Source organism: Rhea pennata, chromosome 13, assembly GCF_028389875.1.
Source record: "Rhea pennata isolate bPtePen1 chromosome 13, bPtePen1.pri, whole genome shotgun sequence".
Taxonomy (NCBI): domain Eukaryota; kingdom Metazoa; phylum Chordata; class Aves; order Rheiformes; family Rheidae; genus Rhea; species Rhea pennata.
In genome coordinates, this window is record NC_084675.1 from 21,742,859 (window position 1) to 21,764,284 (window position 21,426).

General features: G+C 44.9%; 1 protein-coding gene across 2 annotated transcripts in view; it reads right to left on the minus strand.

Moving 5' to 3' along the window:
* Window positions 1-21,426, minus strand: part of KLHDC4 (kelch domain containing 4) — a 29,585-nt gene continuing 8,159 nt past the window's right edge. Inside the window, exons 6-12 of one of the 2 annotated variants that reach the window (XM_062586268.1) lie at window positions 15,242-15,334; window positions 14,156-14,315; window positions 6,976-7,057; window positions 4,673-4,881; window positions 3,044-3,446; window positions 1,406-1,519; window positions 1-609 (exon numbers count right to left, since the gene is read on the minus strand). In XM_062586268.1, coding sequence (XP_062442252.1) covers window positions 434-609; window positions 1,406-1,519; window positions 3,044-3,446; window positions 4,673-4,881; window positions 6,976-7,057; window positions 14,156-14,315; window positions 15,242-15,334 — 1,237 coding nt within the window. In that variant the 3' untranslated portion in view covers window positions 1-433. Of the gene's footprint in view, window positions 610-1,405; window positions 1,520-3,043; window positions 3,447-4,672; window positions 4,885-6,975; window positions 7,058-14,155; window positions 14,316-15,241; window positions 15,335-21,426 lie in introns of both variants that reach the window. The other variant, XM_062586267.1, reaches the window with a different exon arrangement.

Sequence of the window (21,426 nt, forward strand, 5' to 3'; positions counted from 1 at the left end):
TGATGTAACCAAATAAGTTTATTATAGAAACCCTTGGAAACAAGTTCTGACCCCCAGTCAAGGTGGGGAATTTGGGACTAGGAAACCATTGCAATGTGCAGTTTGTCTTCACTGACTCAAAACAACTTCTGAAACGAAACAGACAGTATTGTACAGTCAAGCCTCAACAGAAAAGTGCTTGGACAGATATCGTGTTCTCCTAGACCATCCCACAACCTCTAAGGTATTAACAGCATATTCAGAGCGTTAACCAAGCAGGCATACTGATACCAGCCAGCCCAGAGGCATTCGTATGGAGCAGGCAAGAGCCAAAGTACCAGAAAGCCTGCTGGTGGCACCAACTGCCTGGCATATCGGACTGAGCTGCTTGGTTCAGTGGGGCTAACTAGTGCTCCCAGCATGTTTCTGCACTCACACAGAACATCCTCAACAGCTAGACTGAATCTTCATAGAATGTCTTTGCCATGGCATGTGCAACTTTCACAACCTTCTTCTCCTTGGCATCCGGGCCCATGTTGCTGCGGGCTAGTTTAATCCAATACTGCTCTGTCCTGGACAGATAGTCTGCTTGTTTCTCATCATGCTGAACAGATGGGTGCTGCTCTTCTCCTAGTATACAATGGAAAGGAGACAGAAAGAGAGGTCACAAACAGCTAATGAAGGCAAGCTGCTCTTCCATGTGCCAGCCCAGCCGAGACTACGCTTCAGCCAATGTGTTTAAATGTAATAGCTTAAAAACCTATCAGTGGCCGAGGAAACTTCTCTTGTGCCCTGAGAATACTGTACCATTACAACTTTGTTTCTGCTGAAAAACACTCAGCTGGCTGACATCTAACTGCCTTTTCAAAATAAAAGGACAAAGAAAATAATAATTATAAAAAAACCCTTCTTTAATCCCAGCTTAAAAAAAAAAAAGTCTCTCATCCTATCTATGCAGAGGTCACACATTGCTGTGACAGTCAACCTCAATTCTGCCATGCTGCACCCCTGAATGCAAAGCAGTGCTTTAAGCACAGGGCAAGTAAATTTCTAATCTCAAATAAGGATGCATTTGGGTGACTGTTGGCAAGTTGCTTAAAGTCTTTGTACAGCATTCTTCACCTACAGACGACAAAGGACAAATTTCTCTTTCACATGAGGCTTGCCATAGACTGACATTAGTAAAAACACTACTATGTCATCCAAATTCAGCTGCCTTTGCATATTGAAAAATACCAATAAACTCAAGTCAGCATTAAAATAAACTGGCTTGTGTTGCTAATTCGGTGTAGGTGGGACTCCCAAATTCTGAAACCATGTTAAATTCAAAGACAAGCCAATGAGGCCTTCCAGGCTGACAGCCAAACCAGCAGGTACTGTACCAAAAAACATTAATATGAAAAAAGAAATTAATCTTAACCATTACCTTCCTCATCTTCACTCTCCTCTTCAGAGCTCTCCTCTTCCTCTTCCCCTCCCTCTGCACCTTCCGTATCATCCTCTTCATCCGATTCTGACTCCTCTAGCCATTCTTGTGCTTCTGTGATGAGAAAAACAGATAAAAGAAATAATAACAAATTGTTTTCCATGGAAAATCTCCTACACATGGAACTGCCATGGAGGGATTTTCTCTCTCATTGAACTTCTAGTTTCTGCCACTGACTTCCATTATGGATTCAAAATATTATCTAACTTCAAACAACCTCAATTTCCTCATCTGAGACATGGGAACGACCAAGGTTCACTCCTTTGGGCACAGTGACGGCAAGTGACTGGTTTGTAGGTTCAACGTAAATCTGCAAGGACTGAAAACGAGTCCAAGCAGTTCAGGCCTCATCTTTGCTACAGGCTCCTTGGGTAACCACAGCAAATCATGTTGTCACCTGTGAAATAGCAGTAACAGCACTAGGCAGTCCAGAGCCAAGCAGATAGGAATATGAAAAATTCATGAAGGCATTCGGATATTAAGATCATTAGCAGGGGAGAGCAGAAGGAGGACATACAGACAAACCTATAATAAAGAATCATTTATGGCTCTTCCATTCCAAGTACTGCCAGCTTACTGCATCTATGTACCCCAATGCAACCTGTTCACACCACAGACCTCATTCACAGAGCTATTTTTACAGTGCTTGGAGCAGTTACGACATGTTTCTTATTTAATTGCCTGCTGCTGCTGTGTGCGGAGCCAGACTCCCCTAGTCTGACTATACTAGTCACATGAAGAAAGCTCTGGGGCAAGCACAGCAGCAACCTCTGTGGAGTGATCAGAAAGTACTTTTTTCCTACACACACAGCCTACAGCAGCCTTTGACAGTTCAATATTGCTTAGTCTACCAAGACAGATATTATCACTCAGGAAAGAGGCCATTCCTTGATATTTTACTAAGATGATTTGCCAAATCCTCGATCTTCAGCTTCCAAATCCAGAGAGCATCTTGTTTTTTCTCCTCTATTCTACCCCTTACAGTGAGCTTTCAGGCACAGGGTAGGAGGCAGAGAAGATTTTCTAGATCCTGTACTGGCAGTTGTCCAAGAACAGTTCAGAGATTTGGGATGTCAGCATTTATCGCACTTCTGCATTTCCCCTGCATTTTGCTCACTACACAGTCTCTCCCAAGGCTTTTGTCAGTCTCTGGCTAATGCCCACATGCTCTGCAGTACCTGGACCCTCACCTGGGTAGGCATGAGCAGGCAAAAGCATGCATCTTTCCTCTGCTGAGTGGACAAGAGCACAGCAGAGATTATATCCTCCCACTAGTGAATGAAGACACTCTGTTTTCATGTCTTGGTTTTCAAAGCAAACAGATCAGAGCTGGCTCCCTACACTGGGAGGGCAAAGCCCTGGACCAGGCAGCCTTCTGCAGTGACCGTGACCATAAGACACCACATATCACAAATACTCCCCAGCTTCTTTCTGTCAAGAAAGTACCACTATTCAATGGCTCATCATCACCCTTAGAGAAACCTCCCTAGGTTGTTTTCTAAAATACAGGACTGCTGGAAACCACATCCTGATGGATGCCATGTTCAAGGCACAGAGAGATCCCACACTAGAACTTACTTGGATCCATCTCCACTAAAACTTTCCATTCCTCCATTTTGTGCAGGTCAATGCTGTAGAGGTCACTGAGGGTGAATTGCCGATCGCCCACCTCAAACATTCCCCCATACACATAGAGAATTCCATGCTTCACAGCCAGCATGGCATTTGAACGTGGGCATGGTTCCACTTGTTGGCCCAAAGCTCCATCTTCCTCCTCCTCCTCCTCTGATTCAGACCTCTGTCTCTCTTCTGCAGGCCCAGAGATCACTTGCTTGATTGTCATGACAGTCCCATCTTCTGCCACGACCTCTTTGACTATCTCCACTGGGCCTTGTGGAGGCTGCTTCTCCGTTTCATCTCCTGCCCCCTCTGCCTCAGCTTGTCGGCCACGTCTTCGTTTCCTCTTCTCTGACTTTGGTCCCTGTTAATAGGAAAAGGTAACAACATGAGACTGGGTGTGACTGTGTGCAGCTAACATGTACCGCACCTAACAATGCTATGGACGCTACTGGGAGGGAGGTGGGAGAATTCAATCATTTTTCACTACGACTGTAAATCTCAGGTAACAGATGCAAACTCCTACAAAGCATGAACTTCTAACAGCCAAAAAACAAAGGACAGTGAAACCCATGGAGAACCCATGGTGTGAAGCTGCTGCCACTGTTAATGGTATCACGGTCTGGAGAGAAGGAAAACAGCTTTTTTGCTCTGTCTTCCAGGCACGTGCGCACACACACACACACGCACACACAGTCTCTCTCTCTCTCTCTCTGTCCACCAGTCTGTGATAGGAGTAAAAGAAAATAACCTACCATTTTGTGAAATCAAAACAATTGCTGGGTGCTAAATTACAGTGCATTACCAGGAAGCACTCCAGGTCTTCAAAGTACTGTATGAAAGGGCTGGAAAACGGTTGGCTAGGAAGCCAAAAGCAAACACCTGAGTGGATGTTTGTCTGTTATTATGTGATTGACTTCTCCTTTTTGAGAGCAAACCCAGAAACAGTGGAGGTGGAAAGAACGAAGTTCAACCAGGTCATTTACACCTCGCTTCCTACTTGAGAACAGTTCAAACAAAGATAAAGATCTGAGGGCCGTATTTCTGAAGTTCTTATGAGCCAAGGGTTAATATTTCATCTCTTCTAGCAGCTCATCTACAAGAGGAAATCAGAGTTTTCTTGATCCCAATGCAATACAAGATCTTTTCACAGTAGCTTCTACCTAACTAGCTCACATCAAACTTACACATCTGACCTGGAGCTGGCCTGCAGTAAAACTCCGTAACTATGTTTTCACATTGCCTTGTTTCATTCAGCATTACACAACAGGGTGCATGCAGCTTGAGCCAGGGAACAAGGGCAGCATAAAGGTAGAGAATTCAGTTGGTCTGGAAACAAAAAACCCACGCACATTCCCACCTTCATGCATTTCCCTCTCTCCAAAATTAGCTGGTCACAAACCAAAGCAGCAACCACACCTGGTGGCTCGGCTTCTTGAGCAGCCCAAGTTATTGGAGATACAGACTTGCTCCTGGGGAAGCCCACTGCAGCACAGTTACACGGGGCCCAAAAGGGCCCAGAAAAAGGACAGGTTTCAGAGAATCAAGGAGGATGAACTGAAGACATTTATATTATATTCAAAACGTGACCTTAAGCTGTCCAGGAAACCAGCGATTTTTCCCCATATCGTAGAGATAAATATCATTGAAGAAGTCTCCTTCAATGCTCTCTTCCTCTTCCTCATCATGCACACCTCCAAACAGAAGGGAGCGGTTATTGGGACTGATCGCCACGGAGAAGCCAGACCTGGGAGCAGGTTTCACTCCAGAGGGGTTGAGCCGACTCCATGCCCACTTGTCTGCTAATAGATAAAAGGAAACACGAGCATCAGCAAAGTGGAACCTTGAACCTTGATCATTTTCAAATATTCCAGGGCCCCTCAGTTCTCCATCCGTCTTTCCAAGTATCTCAGCAGCCCATTCTGGACACTCTCAGAACTGCAGAGCGTACCTTCAACAATAACATTAACAGAATCACTTGCATTTGCACTTCAAGCACTCAGCTAACTTCTACATCCCTCTACCTACAGAAAGCAGTTGTGTCTTCAACAAAAGCAAATGCAGAGAGCTATCTTCAGGGAGTGCTTTCTGGAGGAAGGAGATGGGCCTCTTAAAAGATGTATGTACCTTTACAAGAGGGTGGAGTTCACAATGGGACTGATTATAGAGATATTATAATTCCAAGGAAAGATAACCTGGTTACACCCCTGCGATTCACCCCACACCAATTCCCTCCACAGGTCCCTTCTACCAGAGCACCTGATCTGCCAAATTGCACCACTGCCTTAACATCAAGAATAAGCGCAAAGTCCATTGTAAGGAGGCCCAATTACACTTAAAAGGAGAACTCAATGGCAGAAGAAAGCTTGTGCCTCAAGCCCTCTACTCTGGCTCCAGACCCTTCTACTGGGGATTTAGAGCAAATCCCTAAAATGCAGGTTGGGGAAAGCTCATGCACTGGCTAAGAACTGCATGCTTCTGAAGGAACCGCCACTTCAACAACATAAACTATAAATAGGACATAATGCAGGGAGGCTCTGGAATCCAAGCAATATATGTGACCAACCCTCCCTCCCAATTCCCTCTTCAATGCTGTCAGGTCTAAAGGTATCAGTCACAATTTTAACATTTTCGAAATTGAGCTCAAAGAAGATTGCCCCATCCCCTTAGCCAAGGACAGAATACAATTCTCCCTTAAGGAAAGAGATGGTGTAATTTCTGTTTCTGGGGACAATCACACATGGAGAAAAACAAACAAAAAAACCTCACTGCTGATAATTTCCCTGTATTAGATAATTTCATGAGATCACTTCCCAGTCTTGTCTCTTAGAGTCTATAAATGAATGATCACTACCAAACAGACTTTGTCAGGAACAGGAATTTCCACAGTGTGGGAAATTCTGCAATCCCAAAGATTTTTTGTTGTGAAATAGAAAAGCAACAATCAAAATTTCCCAGAGAAGAGGAACTTTAAAATGTTTTTTTAATTGCCTCCCACACCAACATCAAAAAAAAACCTAAACACCATTTCCTGTAGTTTTTCTGAAGCTGCCTGATCAGGCCAGAGCTCCTCACATAGTTATGCAAGGAGCCTGGAAATCCTCCACTCCATCGCAGCCTATCCCAGGATCAGTGGAAAGCATCAACACAGACAATGTTTCGAGCTAAGAGTGATTCTCCAGCAAAATTACACCCAACCTTCCTCCAGCAGCACTGCCTTTTCCTCACAGAAGTTTCTAAACCAGCTTGATTCCCCCAGGTGTTTCGCTGTGTCAGAGCCACCGTCTACTTCAGCTCTGAAATCAAGTCCCCTGGAGCTGGAAACCATGACTCTCCCTACAGGCTTCAGCCAACCAGCAAGCTTTGCTCAGCAAGGCAGGGACAGCCTCAATCTTTTCAGGTCTGCCAAATGCACAGCGAAAAGGAGACAGAACTGCTGCGGGCTCTACAGCGTACCACAGGCAAAAGCGCCTTTTTTCCTCCCATTTCCCTTTACAGAGCACAGTGTTGAACATACATTCTGTCTGCATATATGATGGGGAAAGGCCTATCTTCTTTCACTAGCGTGCAAAACTAGAAAGGAAGAAAAAATTCCTCTAGTATCCCTCTGCAACTGCCTTTTCCTTCGCCCTAGCTCCCCTTTCTAAATTAGGGTCATGGTGTGCAAATACATTTAACTATTCCCAGGAAGGAAGAAGTATTTAAATCATCTCATGTGATATACTTAGCCCCAAAGCAAACTCCAGGACACAGGGCTTTTCACTATTAGGAAAGACTTGTTCTGGGTTTTGGTTTTTTTGGTCTGCTAACCAAAGGAGAGAGGGAACTTGTATTCGCAGTCCTGCAGCATCACCTCCAGCACAGCCCTCCTAGTTCAGATGGTAGCAGCCTACCTTCCTCCATGCCTGAGCCTCCAGTCTTCAGCAGGAACATATCTGCATGCAGTGTGCCCTTGTCAACATCTTTCTTAATTCTCTGCAAAGAAGGCAAAGACAGGAATACTCAATGAAGCTGCTTCAATGGATCAAAATGCAGGGGCCCTAGCCCTTCAGGGTTTGGGAAGTCACCCACATCAGAATGGTGATACGTGCCATTCTTAACTCACCACCCCATGGATTAGCCTAATCACAGCCTGAATTTGTACATTCTCAGACTGAAAAAGCCAGCACAGTAACTGCCTCTTGGGGGAAAGGAAAAAGCACGCAGATCGCCACACTGCTGTTCTGGAGCATCAGGCAGCTCTCAATCGCAGCATCAAACCAGAGCTACATCCTGTGCTGAGCAGCAGTATAGAAGTTACTGAGCAATTCGAATGCTCCAGGAGGGAACGGAACAAGTCAGAATGGACAACTGGAGGCTGCTGTCTCACGACCTTCATACATGCCTGGCTCAGCCCCATCCTACAAGAGAGCAGTGGGAAAGGCGTAACAAACCATAATTAGCTTCCGCCTGTGATACTCCAGAGCCTCCCTCCACTCAGTGCTTGTTGGGGTGCAACACATACCCTGGGACTCGGAGCCACATGAAAACTGCAGGATGCAGTTTAAGGGCATGAATTTTGGCATCCAGGGAAGAAAAGAAAATTGTCGCAGGCAGAAAAACTGTTTTTTTTAGAGAAGCAAAAAAGGATGGGTAGTATCAAGGAAACAGGAGACCCAAGCTTCTGCTTTTTACTCTGCCATGGAGAGTATCAGGAGACATGTAAAATCTGTGCTTCGACTCCTCTATCTGTGAGGAGAGCTCCGTGGAAGTGGCCCACGAAAACTCTCCATAGGGCTTGCAAGGCTCTCTGAGATTCTGCCCCTGAACACCAGGCAGAAGCTCAGAGTGTCTGTGTGGTATCGCTTGCAGGACCCAAGCTTAATCACAGATCTGTGCTTAGCAGACTTTCAGCCCCTGCCACCTCCTCATTTCTATCCCACTACAAGAGCAGAGGTGACAGTGCTCACTCTTGACACCACAGCCTGTCTTTTTTAGCATTCAAGTCCCCAAGAAGCCTTAAGCAGCAGTTCTCTCTGCTGGACAGGAACAGAATAGAAGCCCCACTTCCACCCCTACTACAGGCAACAGCAAGACACCAGCAAGAGCAGGATCAAGCCTCGGTTGAGCTAATTAAATGCATCATTTTAAACACAATTTTCCTCTGCTCCTTTCACTGTAAGCCCCTGTACTCCAGTGCTCATAGCAACACGCAGTATATGAAAGCAGTGCTATGCAACACTACCGTAGGAGGTCTTTTAATAATGTCATTATCCACCCATCCTTCATGCAGAGCTCCTACTTCCTTGTAATTCCCATCCTCCTGGGGGTGATGGCATTGCTATGCTGCGTAGCAGCTGCCAGGATGCAGGCAGTGGATCCCAGCAGAAGCTGGGGAGTGAGACCAGCACATGGGAAGGAGCAGGGCTTGGCTGCACCTGGGAGCACACCACTACAGTGATGGCCTGTTCCTGCTGCACAGACATACCCAGCCCAACACCCTGCAGTTGGCAGGTTCTGCTGCTGTAGGGTGTTTTGTTGTGCTGTTATTGCAGGGCCCAATATTGAACTCTTAGGAAAGAGAGAGGCAGAGAGGAAAAGGAAACAAAATGTGTTTGGGGTGCATCCAAGACTAACTTGGATGATGCTGAAGAGGCCCATGGAAAGCCAGTAATGAAGCACCAGAGTAAACGGAGGAACTCTGCTCTCAGTGCAGCAAAAGGGAAGATTTTGCTAAGTCAAGGACTGAAGCCTGTCCTTATAGCTGTGCTGGGAATTTTTTTGTTTGTCTTCTTGCTCTCCACATGTCCCTTTACCTCCCTGTTATCACACTGAAAAACACACTCTGCAAGACAGGATGTTTATGATGGAGGAATCCTTTTCTGTGCTACCACTTCAAAGAGGTCAACAACAGCCTTATTTTACCTACAGTTCCTGAGCAACCAAACCTCAGGCTCACCAGGGACAGCAGACCTGTAGGAAAGAACATCAGCAGCAGTCTTATCTTCTGAAGAAGGGGATATACAGAGATGACTACTTGGAGGAATCCCATGGGTTAGGGCCCTAGAAGGAAGGGGGGTCCAAGAGAGTTGGTTAATATTCAAGCATCACTTCCTCCAAGCTCCAGTGGTGCATCCCTAGGAGTAAGAAGTCAAGTAAAGGGGGCAGGAGACCTGCATGGATGAGCAAGGAGCTCCTGGCAAAACTCAAACAGAGCAAAAGAATACACAAAATGTACAAGAAGGGACAAGCTACTCGAGAGGAATATAGGAATGCTGTCAGTGTATGCAGGGATGCGATGAGGAAGGCTAAGGCCTATTTGACGGCCCACCCAAGTAAACAGCTGTCAGAGACGGATGGAAAGAAAAGAAGGAGGAATGCAAAGAAGAAGGGAGGGGCAGGGAGCTTTGCATCTTATAGCTTTGAAGGCACCCCAATAATTGCCAAGTGCCTGCCTGCTCACCATACAGCAAATGGCGTTTGCTTCCTCCCCAGTCCCAGGTAGGTTCCAGCATGTCCTTAAACGCTAGATCCAGTACATATATGTATGTATAGAGGACACACAGGGTGAAGGGTGCAAAACACAAGTGTCAAGCATAGTACGATGAGCACAGTGTGCATGAAGAGGGAAGAAATAACATATACCAAGAGAGCTGCCGGCTTCAGTACCATACAAGCTGTGAGAAATAACTGCATTATTTTTCTCCTGAAAACCACACAGTTCCCTGTAGTAAATATACTGCGCATGCAATATGACAAAGCTTCTTGGGCTGAGAAAACCCCAATGAGGTGGAGTGGGTGTTAGCTATTTGTTGTCGAAGAGATGCCTGTATTCTCCAACTCACTCTGGCTCAAAAGCAGACACTCCACCAGCAAGCAGCGTACTGCTGCTGGAGAGCACAGAGCAATATTCCCCAAACCCAGCACACCTAACTGCCCTAAGCAAATCACTCCATCCATTGCAAGGGGCTCCTGTTCCCACCCATCCTTCTTGCCTGGAAGTTCCAGATGTTTGCTTTCAAGCTCAAAACTCGTTTGGACACCCACAGTCTATCATTTGCACATGCACATAAATTAAGAAGCTAGAAGAGCTTTACAAATTTTAACTGAAAAGCTCCAGTAACAGACATTTATCACTTCTCAAACTGCAAGGAAATCGAGGCATGAAGAGCTGTTCTTGAGAGAAACAGGACTGCCACAATTCCCCACTTATAACTGCTAAACGTGCTTAATAAAAGAGAACAACAGTAGCCAAATATATCCAATTAATAGAAGCCCTTAGCAGGCAGAACTGCAGAGCAAACCTTTCCTGCACAACCCTGTAATTCAGACAAACTCTACAGCCTCACCACAAGCAAAATTCTCCCCGCAAAATCTCCTTCAGGGTTGGAAAACTCAGTGCTAATAAATACAAGCTAGTTTACTTGGGTATGCAAAAGCCTCACACACATGTAGTGCTGGCCCTCCCCTGGCTTGCAGCCTGCATCCACCTGCAAGATAGAGCAGCATTAGCCTCCGACAGCTCACCGCTGCATTCAGTGCTCCAGTCAGGCACAGCGCGCTCACGTTGCCTAGCAATGGAGAGGTCTCTTTGCTTTACACAGCCAAAAATGCAGCTTGCTGCAGTGAGCCCCATCCCCAGCAGGAGAAATGAGTGAGGATACGTTTAAGATCAGCAGAAGAACAAGTCTGAGCTCCTTGCAGGCTTCAGAGGGAGAAGAGCAGAATGCTCAGGCAGAGCTGACATCCCCTTCTGCAGAAGATAACAGAAGTTACCATTATCGTTTCTAGGCTGAACATGAAACAGATGAACACAGGGACACTGCTGTGCTAAGAATCATACGTTCTAAAATATCAGGCATGTTACTGTCAAATTGTACACCAACATCTCATCTTAGTCACACGCAGGACTGTAAAGCTCAGATTTACTTTTTCACCATTTGCACTCCAGCTGTTCACCAGCTGAATTTCATCATCCTAAGTCAGCGATGTCTAGCGGCTGGCACAGGCAAATGCACATCTGGGTACCAGGGCTCTTGCCCTGGCTCTGTCCACAAACTCCTGAGGGCATGAGACAAGTCACTTGATCTTTTCTGCCTCCATTCAGCCATGAAAGAGGCTCTGTCAATTCAGGTTTCCCTTAGGATTACAAAAGCAACTCAGCTGAGCGCCTGGACTAAAACAACTATCTGCAGGTCACATGCAGAGGAATTTAGCAACATGGACTAACAGACATTACTGAAAGTGACCCTCCATGCTCAGTTCTGCATGCAACTGCAGCAAAGCAAAGCACAGACCAAACCTCCTCCCTCTCTTTTGCCTTCCCCGCTTGTTGATTAGACTGAAGATAGGAAGATGGATCCCTTGACCAGGAAACATCTCTGGCTGCAAGCTGGCATTGCTGCTCAGGCTTTATGGAACACTAGCAGCCAGCCTGGTACAAAGATGTCTAGAATCCCACCCATAACTATGAATCCTCTGGGCTTACATCTCTTTTTGCCCTAGACAGCATGTATTACACCACAGGACAGAGCTATTCCAGTACAGTACTTCAAAGCACATCCACAAGGGCTAAGGGGACCACAGAATGAAATGCAACAGAACAGCCTGCTGCAGGAAAGTGGCCCTGCCACCATGCAGCTCTCATCCAGCAACGTGATGGCCACATCATGCCCTGATACTAAAATAGAGCAGCGATTATGCTTTCCACCCCTCTTCTCTCTAGACCAATTCAGAGACATGCACTCTGTGCATGCTAGCACAGAGCAGGTTGGGTTCAGGAGGCCTCCATACAAATCTGCACTCTTTCTACAGCACATGCAACTCAGTGCTGCCTCTCATTAGAAGAGGAGCCTCTACATGATGTGCTGAATGGTGCTTTGCTTGCACATCTGCCTGGTTACATATGCTAGAGCCCAAAGATATTTTTGTAACACTCCTCATTGTAGCATTTGCCTCTCTAATGCAGACAAGGAGCAGGTCTCTGCAGACCAATGCCTCTGTGGTCTGTACACAAGTTTATAAACTAAAAAGCTCAGCTCTGTAACCATCCATAAGCAGAGAGATAAAGAGAATTAAATAACTACTTGTTAATGAAATTGTACTTTTACTAGAGGGTCTAATCCTTGCTGAATAAATTTCCAGGACCACACTAAAAATTTGTCACCTCTGCATCTCAAGAAAGCTGCACAGAAAATTCTGTCCAGTGCTTTGGTCAGTTTGCAGCAGAGATGCACCTCTCCTGCCTGAAAATGAAGTTGTGCTGCAGAAGATACAAGTAAAGCCTTGGCTGGTAATGGCACATCAGAAAGCAGCAGACTCAGCTCTCTATATTATAAAAAGAATAAATTCAAAACTGCCAAAACATCAGGCCTGGGCCTGAGAGTCCAAAACAGGAGTGGCTATTTTAATCTAAAAGCTGCTCTGAGTTGGAGATGAATTGCATCCAGCTCTTAGCCTTGCTCAGGGCCCTGCATAAAGGCTGAGGGCTTGTTTGTCACAGCAAAAGCTGAAGGCCTTTTGCTCTCTCCTGTCCCTTCTACTTTCTTCTGCTCTCCTGTCCCTTCTGCTCCTCTTTTATTACCTCAAACCAACCCAGAGCAGTGCAACAGATCATACCCTGCTGAAGCAAAATAGAACCTACTGCAAACATGCATTAACTTTTATATTTCCATGGTCCACAGTGTGCACCTGAAAGCCAGGACCTTTCTGCAGCATAAGAGATCCACATCTAGCATGCAGCTTTCTCCCATCCTCAAGAATGAGGAGCAGGACAAAGCCCATTCAGGTAGAAAATTCTCCGTGTTTTTACTGCTGTTTAACCAAATGCACATCTGAGGAGAGAGAGCCCTTAGCACAGGCCGTGAGGAGGCACGAATGCTTCTAAATATACAATCTTCTCTCTCCTTTCCCTCCTTTTCTTCTTTGTTCATTTATTCAGATCAGAAGAACAACGCGTCCTCCTCCCCCAGTGACACGCTGCTGGAAGCAATGCCTCTCCACTGAGACAGTAGCAGCAGGATCTGGGTCTTCTGTCTGCATTCACAACGTTAAAAGCTTTTGCAGAGCCTTTTGCTCAATGAAATATTTACTTCCTCCCTCCCAGCACGGAGACAGGGATACTTGGTCAATGAGGACATATGGTCTAAAGGGCTATCCAGTATAAATTACCATGACTAAAAAAGCAAGAAGCAGAACAGAGGAAGCCTGGTGCTCATCAGAAGTCATCTTTGGCTTATTGAGTTTGTTAACTGGTGCCGTTTCCTTAACCCTTTCAGCGATGCAAGAAAAATGCAAGTTTTCTGGCAACTACTGCTTTTAAGCTGCAAGTGCTGGAATGTGGCCCAGTAATGTCTGAAAATGCTTTAAGCTGGCAATAACCATCACTGTTGCCATCACAGTTGCTCATTCCTGCCTCCATGATGTCACCTCCTTATGTCAGACTGTATTAGCAGGGAAAGTATTCCTTTTAACCCATTGTAAACCAATATTCATTTTAACCAAAATATTCATTTTAACCATTGAATTTTAATCTAACCAAGATCAGCTCCTTGAAAACCCCACAACTGCATGAACATTTGGGTCAGCACAAAGGGATAATCAGGGGGCAAGGTATCTCTTCTGGTGGCAACAGAGGTTCACAGCAGCCTGAGCCCTCCCGTGCAGAACAATCCAAGGGCACAGTTCCGCAGTCGTTTCAAGCTGGAACATCCACAGGCTAACATGGAAAGGGCACTTTGGTAACCAGTGTTTTCTGGACATCTGGCAGCTGTCTGACATGCGGAAACTATTACACTGTCAGTCAGAGCAGCAGTTAGTTATGTGATGAGCTCATCAAGCCTTGCGCTGGAGACAAGGTTTGCGTAACTGGGCACATGGAAGCAGCAGAACAGAGATTTCAATTTTACTTTCCTAAACTAAGCATTTTGGCCTCTCCAAGCAGCCAAAACATAAGACCCGACAATCAACACAGATCAAGACCATTACATTGGTCACATTTAAACAATTCGAGTTTTTCACTGTAGCCCTTTAGCTTTCTTCACATCAACTGTTTTGTTTGGCATCCAGGAAATAACACATTAGCTTACCACCTACCTGTTTGGAATAGCCCCCATAGATGATTATGCTGCCCTCAGGAGTGGTAACCATGTGACATCCAGATCTTGGAGCAGGCCCAATCCCAGAAGGAGCCAGTTTGCTCCATGTGAAGGAATCCAGGTTGAAGGCGTACACATCATTGTAATAGATGTAATCTCTAGGGAGAGTAAATTGGCACACCAGAGGTTTTTACAATGGCTGCCATTTAGGATGGGATAAAACATCACCTTCAAGAACAGGACCAGGAAATGGTGCACCACTTTATTCAGCTCCTTGTATTTATGGCCTTCCTTTCTCCGTCTGTAGCCACAGCAATGTCTAAGATTTGCTGGGATGAAGGTTACCGCTGTGGTACAACAATATGCATTTGACAAAATTGCTTTAAGCAAGACAGCTCCATTTTATTATTATTTTTTAATCTATGTTATTCCTTATTACAATGGAATTTTCACCAACTCTTTCCAGGAAACACAGTTTCAGGTAATTTAAACAAGAACACAAAAGATCAAAATAGATTAGCGCTATGTCTGTTTAAGGAGAAAAACAAAAAGCCATATCCATGCTCTCTTTCAACTAGCCAACTTATACACAGAATGCTCTGCATAGGCTAAACTCCCAAGTATGCAGTCAGCTCTAGGGCAGGCTTTGAAACCTGTGCTGTGCTCCCAGGAACTGCAGTTATGCCACTTATAACCTCCGAGACAACACATAGCTCAGCTCTGTTCACAGCTCCCAGAACAGCATAGCTATGACCTCCTGTGGTACCTAAGAGCTGAATGGGGGAGATGTTCCTAAGAACAGAGAGCTCTTTGACAAGGCTCTGAGACCAAAATTGATGTCCTGAGCTTTAGCTATGACATGCACAAGGAACTACTTCAGTCATTAGGTAAGTGGCACAATGGTTTCTAGAACACTTGAAGACTTTAAGTCAAGGTAACTTTTTTTTCAAAATAAAACTCTAGTTCAGCTCTTGTACTGCTCAGGTTAACCCCTGCATTAAAGCCCAGCTTTCTGTTACTGGTGAAATTCTATCATCTTTGTTACAGAGGATTCAGTACCCCCAGCCATCCTGCAGTAACATACCTTGCGCTTTCATGGAAACCTCCAAAGACAATCAGTTGTCTTTTACAAGCAACCATTCGATGTCCACTTCTTCCAGAGGGTCCTCCTGATGCCCTGAAAGGCAAAGCAATTCCACTTATCAGCAAGGTTCCCCTTCCTATTAGTGTGCCAATCCATTTTAAATTATGTCATGGGCTGCTGGACTGGTTGAGTTCAGCCCCTGTTCATCTGGCACAGAAAATCATAAGGAACTTTTTTGCCTTAATATGTATGTATGCTTTCCTCTAGAACAGTATGTGTGTTCTTCCTGTATTGCTTGGTATTTACAACACAGGCATTTTGCAGTGACAGTTTTATTCCTAGTGATAAGCCATCTAGCCTCTAACAGTACCCAAAGTCTTAAAGTCTTTTCTGCTATGACTCAGGAGGTAATTTTTCAGGAGAGTTTAATGAATAGCAGTTAACTGCTACAATTGCAAGGAAGGCACTCTAGACAGAGATGCTTTCTCTAAGTACCAAGTAAGAGCCAGAGACTGGCTCTGTCATTCACTCTTCTTCAGTGTTTTAGGAATATCACCCTCCATATGCTCTTCACTTACCCTCCTGCAGGTAGGATATAATGTTGAACTAATGAGAATACTTTGTAAATCACTTAGTTTTCCTCACGAACAAAGGTATTGAAACACAACAAGTCATCACTATTATCTTACAGATTAAATAAGCAGATATGTATCACTGTTCCACTCTTGTCAAGCCTTCTTGACCTTTCAGTTAAATGTGCCACTTCCATTTCCAGGAACAAGCCCCAGAACCCCAAATGTCATCCAAAAGCTTCAGGCAAAGCCATACAGCTGGCAATGACATTCCTGAGGCAATAAGGATTCACCTTCCTTTATGTTCACCCACAGTCAGAGCATCACTGGAGATAACAAAAAAAACTTCAAGAACTCTCAAAACAGCGACTTCAGGCTCAGCCCAGCCCACACAGAAAACAGGGCTTTTCCTTTGTTTGTTCTTTGCCACCCTGGATTAATCTATCACATTTTCAGTCTCACAGAGGAGTCTACCAAAGTGCACAGTTAGCACCACTGAGCTCGGCAAGACTTCTCAAATAGGCAGTGTTAACATGCTCTAAGTGGTTGCAGAATCAGGACCGAAATAAATAAGAAACCAACTCACAGCTGAAAACAACAGCAAAACCTAAACCCACAGCCCTACTGCTACACTTTCACTGGCAGCAGGTAGCTGTAAAGAGCAGTGATAGATTTCTGTGGAGAGAAAATGAAGGTCCTTGTTCACCATCAAAAATGACCAATCTCACACCAGTCATAATGAAGAACTCCAAGCAGAACAGCAGCATTTGGGTAAGACTGAATTAATATTGATTGCCTGGACTCTTCATTCTAACAGCGAGCATGGATTTCTAGTCATTTAGCGGATCTTAAAGAAGTACCCTGCAGAACAGCACCTCTAGTACTAATTTCATCAAGATCTGAAATCATTTTCTTTTCTGTAGCAAGGCTTCCATATTATTATTCCAGAGGATGAAACTTTTGTGTTGTTAAAGGAAAGGGGAGATTAAAGATCAAAGCTTACAATAAAACCCTGCTCTCAGAGAATATCTTCTTCTTGTTTCTCCATCAGGCTTTCTCCAAATCAAAAATCAGTTCCCAACAACAACAGGTTTATTCATTGATGTACACGTTTTATCAAGCAAACTGCCAGGAGTGAACAATTAACTGTATGCCACAAACAAAAACATCCAATATGTAGCCTGATCCAAATTCAGAAGTCTTACTGGTGTCATCTCCAACCGCTCTCAACTGCAAGGCTGTTCTCTCTTTTCCTTAGGATAGCAGTATAAATTATAAGAGCTGATGCTGAAACATATTTCCGGGCATAGCAGGCCTCATCCTGCACAGCACTGTATTATCTCAGCTTTCCTTTGCTTTAGCATTAAGCATTGCATAGGAATCAGGTCTAAATGACAGTTTATAGCCTTTGACATAAACAGATGCCTTCCTAAATTTGCAAAAAATACTCTTAGAAAGACATGGCACTGTAAGAATTAATGACATAGTCCAGCAGGGTTGCAAGTAACACGCAACTGCACTGTCACTCCAGAAGGCAACTGCTGCAAGCTCAAAGCCTTGTTTCCCAAGTGCAGACTGCCTCCCTTTACCTGCATCATTGCTCAGGGTCCAAAACAAATATTTTGGAAACAGTTTCACAGACTTTATGATTAATATACTACTTCATGGGGTTGACACCAGAAAGCAGACATGTGGGAGGGAGCTGTAAATTCTTCAGACTTTTTTAAAAATAGATTAAAAGATAAGTCTGGATAAGCACTGGCTTTGCACATGTACAGCATGAGTCTGATCAGAACTATTCCATAAGGAATTTACTGATGCTCATGGAGTTACTCTGGGGCATATAGTAGCATAATAGATCTGAATTTATCCCCTAGATTCAAGGATTAACGACTTATATGTCACAGAGGTTGCACAATGCATAAGTTACTTTCTCATTCATTCCTTCATCCAGAGGCTGCTCAGATGAAACTTGGCACCTTTCCTTAATAAGGAAAATGATGATGTATAACCCATCAAAGAGGCTTTTCAGGACAGAGCGCTTTTATCCTCCAATAAACAAGGAAGCTGAAGCTGAAGCTGAAGACTTTAACGTTTAAGTCTTACACTGGCATATGCAAACACAAATGTTCTGTTCATTGGCACACACAGATAACGTACCTTTGTGCTTGTACACTCAATCATGAGGCACACAAGTGGCAGTTATCTTGCACATCCAACATGCAACTTGAACACACAATGGCCTAGATTTGCCAAATCCAGATCGTTTGTACGCATCAATCAACTGTTACATATTTGGATCCTGATTTACCGAAGAACAAGCTTACAAGGGTCCTTTCTGGTGGGGCAGGGGAAGTCTGCTCAATGGCACACCGAAATACCCTTCCTCTCTTTAAGCACCAAAGCACCCTTCTACCTTTTTTTGCAGGACCTAATCCTTCTAGTGATAAATAGAACACGAACAAGAGGAGCCATCAGTCGGAAACAAGCCTATGCTGAGAGGCATCCTATACCGCAGTGACTGCTCCAGTTCACTCTGTAAACAGTGTTAAACATACACTTGTGAAATGCTACTCTGCAATATTTATAGCACCACATCCCACAAAACTGTTAAGAGAAGTATCATGGTACTCATTAGCATTCCAGTACTGAAGGGAAGGGAGCCATAGAGGTTCGTAGGCAAGACAGAAATCTGCACAGAGGAGGGATCTGCCAGGTTCCCAAGTATAACCCCAACGTGTAACACTCCGTCTCTCTTCAAGGGAGTACACTGGGCCACACAGAGCTGACAGGGAATATTCTCTCTAGGAAGGAAAGAGGTAATTAGGTTAAAATATCACTTAGCTCTAAGGCAAGGTGACAAAAGTTCATGCACTGAGGCAACCTCGTGCATCACACAAATGGGATGGCGGTTCCAGTAAGTCAGCAGCACCAGTTTTTGGGGTGTCATATAATGGACCGGGATTTGTTGAATTTGGCCTTTGTGCACACAAAATGCAAGCAAGTACTGTTACTCACAATTTTTAAATTTGTCAAGCAGCCAGCCACATTCAGCAGTGACTGGAATCACTGTGCTCTGTGCTAGGAAATCAAGGAGGTTCATTTCCCAATCAGCCTTCGCAAAGCACGCAGCTCTTCATGGTTTTCTCTTCAAGTATTTTACAGGCAAGCCCAAGCCTCTTAAGGCACCACAATGACCTGTTGCGTGAACTGTAGGCCAGTAAGAACAACTTAGTTGTTTGAAATCTAAGCTCTAGCACTGGAGTAACTAGATTTCCTAGAACTGCAAGTTCAGATCACAGCAGGGTCATCTTAGCTGTTCACTTAGCTGTTGTTAATAGCAATCAGACATAATCAGATGCTTGACCTCAGACAGACATGAGAAACCTATGTGGTAGAAAGACAGGCAGTAATGGGGGTCCTAGTAAGGAAAACAAAATACTGAAGTGAAATGCAACATGACTTATGACCATAGTTTCAAGAGGTATAATGAAATCCCTCATACAACTCAACGATCATTTCTGCCCTCTCCTCTTCCCCCTTCCCCAGCAGACTGTAATCAAGATGCCATATGGAAAAGCAAAGAGGCAGCAGAAACTTGCTTTTCACACTCAGTCAGGTTAGCATTAAAACAAAGACATCCCCTCCCAGCCCCCTCTGCCAGATGCCTCATTAATGCAGCTCTTGGAGCTCTGCCTGAAGATGGGGAGGAGATGCACTCCGTTTTATTCAAACACTGGAACCAGGACACTAACGTTATAAAAATTCCAGGAGGGCCAAAAGACAGACATCCATCCAACCTCATCAGGAATGCCTCAGCTGGAGTTGATCCTCCATGGGGCTGGGAGTGAAGAAAAAGAAGGATCATCTCTCCAGGGCTCTTCCAATCACATCATTTATGATGACACCTTAGGAAATGTCCATCCATTTCTCTACTAATTATGAATGTCTTCAAATGCATCCTTTCATTGTGGCACGGCTACCAAGGTGACATGTGACAATCACTGTCAGGGGATACAGGGTGTCCCTGGGTAGCTGGACAGTTAGGTACACAGAACTTGCTTCTGCTTATCACAGGATCTAGGAGCTCACCTTGCCAGTCTGGCTCCCTCCTTACTATCCATAACAATCTGTCACAAACTCGAAACAAGCTCCTTTGCCATGGTTTAGTCTGCTTGGGGACTGGGACCAGCGTGTCCTGCAACTTACAAAACTTGCAAACTTTGTGCCACTCCAGGGATCGAGGACATGCTCTTTGTAGAGCAAGTTACACCCAGGGTCCCCCAGGCTGCCTTCTCATATGGGATAAGACACAGGCTGATCAGAGCCTTTTAACTACTCAATTTCCTCTTCCCAGGCATGTCAGGCACTGCAGTATTTGTTTGGGTAGTGGAAAATTCTAAATCAGCTCTACAGCAACGCATCTGCAAACCCACAAGAGAACAATTGGCGCCATCAGTGGTGGAACTAACGAAGCTTCATCTGGATTCTCCAATGGCTCACAAAGAACGATCTCCCGCCCTCGCTCTCCCTGCAGCTGGGTATTAAAACAGCTCTCTGGTAAGGATTTTCTGGTATCTAATAAAAAGTTTGGTAAAGCATCAACCCTTTATCTCAGCAGACTCTAAGGGAATCATCGTTTCCTCTCTCTCCTCACGTCCTGCATCCTTTCGTGAAACTGGTAGGGACATAACACATCTAAATTCTGCCCTCTTTATTTGGATGAGACTGAACAAGGGATTCAGCAGTTATTTTGGGGGAGCTGGGAGGGGTACAATCACAGCCATTACATCAGCTTCTGCCTAACAACAATAGGCAGATCAGCCTGCACAGTGACAGGTCTTTTTAATCCTTGCACCTCTTAAAGAGCCCTTCATCATTTTGGATAGTTTCTCTCATCTCCACTTCCCAGAGTCAAGTAGGGCTCACTGGAGTAAAGCTGGTTTCCTGTAGCATGACAAATTACAGCTGTTATTAGATTAACACTGCAAAGTCTGGAGCCAAAAATCACACTGATGGACAGAAACCAGCCACCTAGGAATTAAACAGTCTTCCTTCAGCCTCCCAGAGGTACTGAAAAGGACAGTCCCTGGATCCTAGTAGAAGGGTCAGCTGCCAGGATCCTGCTCCATGAAATATCCTTTTAACCCAGCCTGTTTTGAACTCATAGGGTTTTTTGCACATTGGCTCTTGCAGTCTGTATATGCCCCCCACATCTCCCATGCTGGAGTCCCTTCAGTGTTACAACAATATTAGCAAGATTAAATCTCCAAATTCCCCCTTGTCAGGTATCAATATTCCCATTTTGCAGAGGAAGGGAAAAAGGCAGACAGGCTCCATGACTCACTGTGTGGCCTCAGGCATGTGCCAAGGCAGAGCCAGAGAATCCATCTCTGCATAGCTCACGCCTAAATCACCTTCTTAATTACTGGGCCAAGAGAGACAGGCCCAGACCTCAGACACCCACACTCTGTACACAGAGCAAAGAGTGATCAGCTCAGGCAGATTTAGGGCTTCCCACCTGCGGCAGGGTCTTCAGTTCATGCCTAGGAGCCTGGCAGGGTTAGTGCCACTGAGCAAGTGTTACTCAAAAGCTGCTGCTTTCCCCAGTGT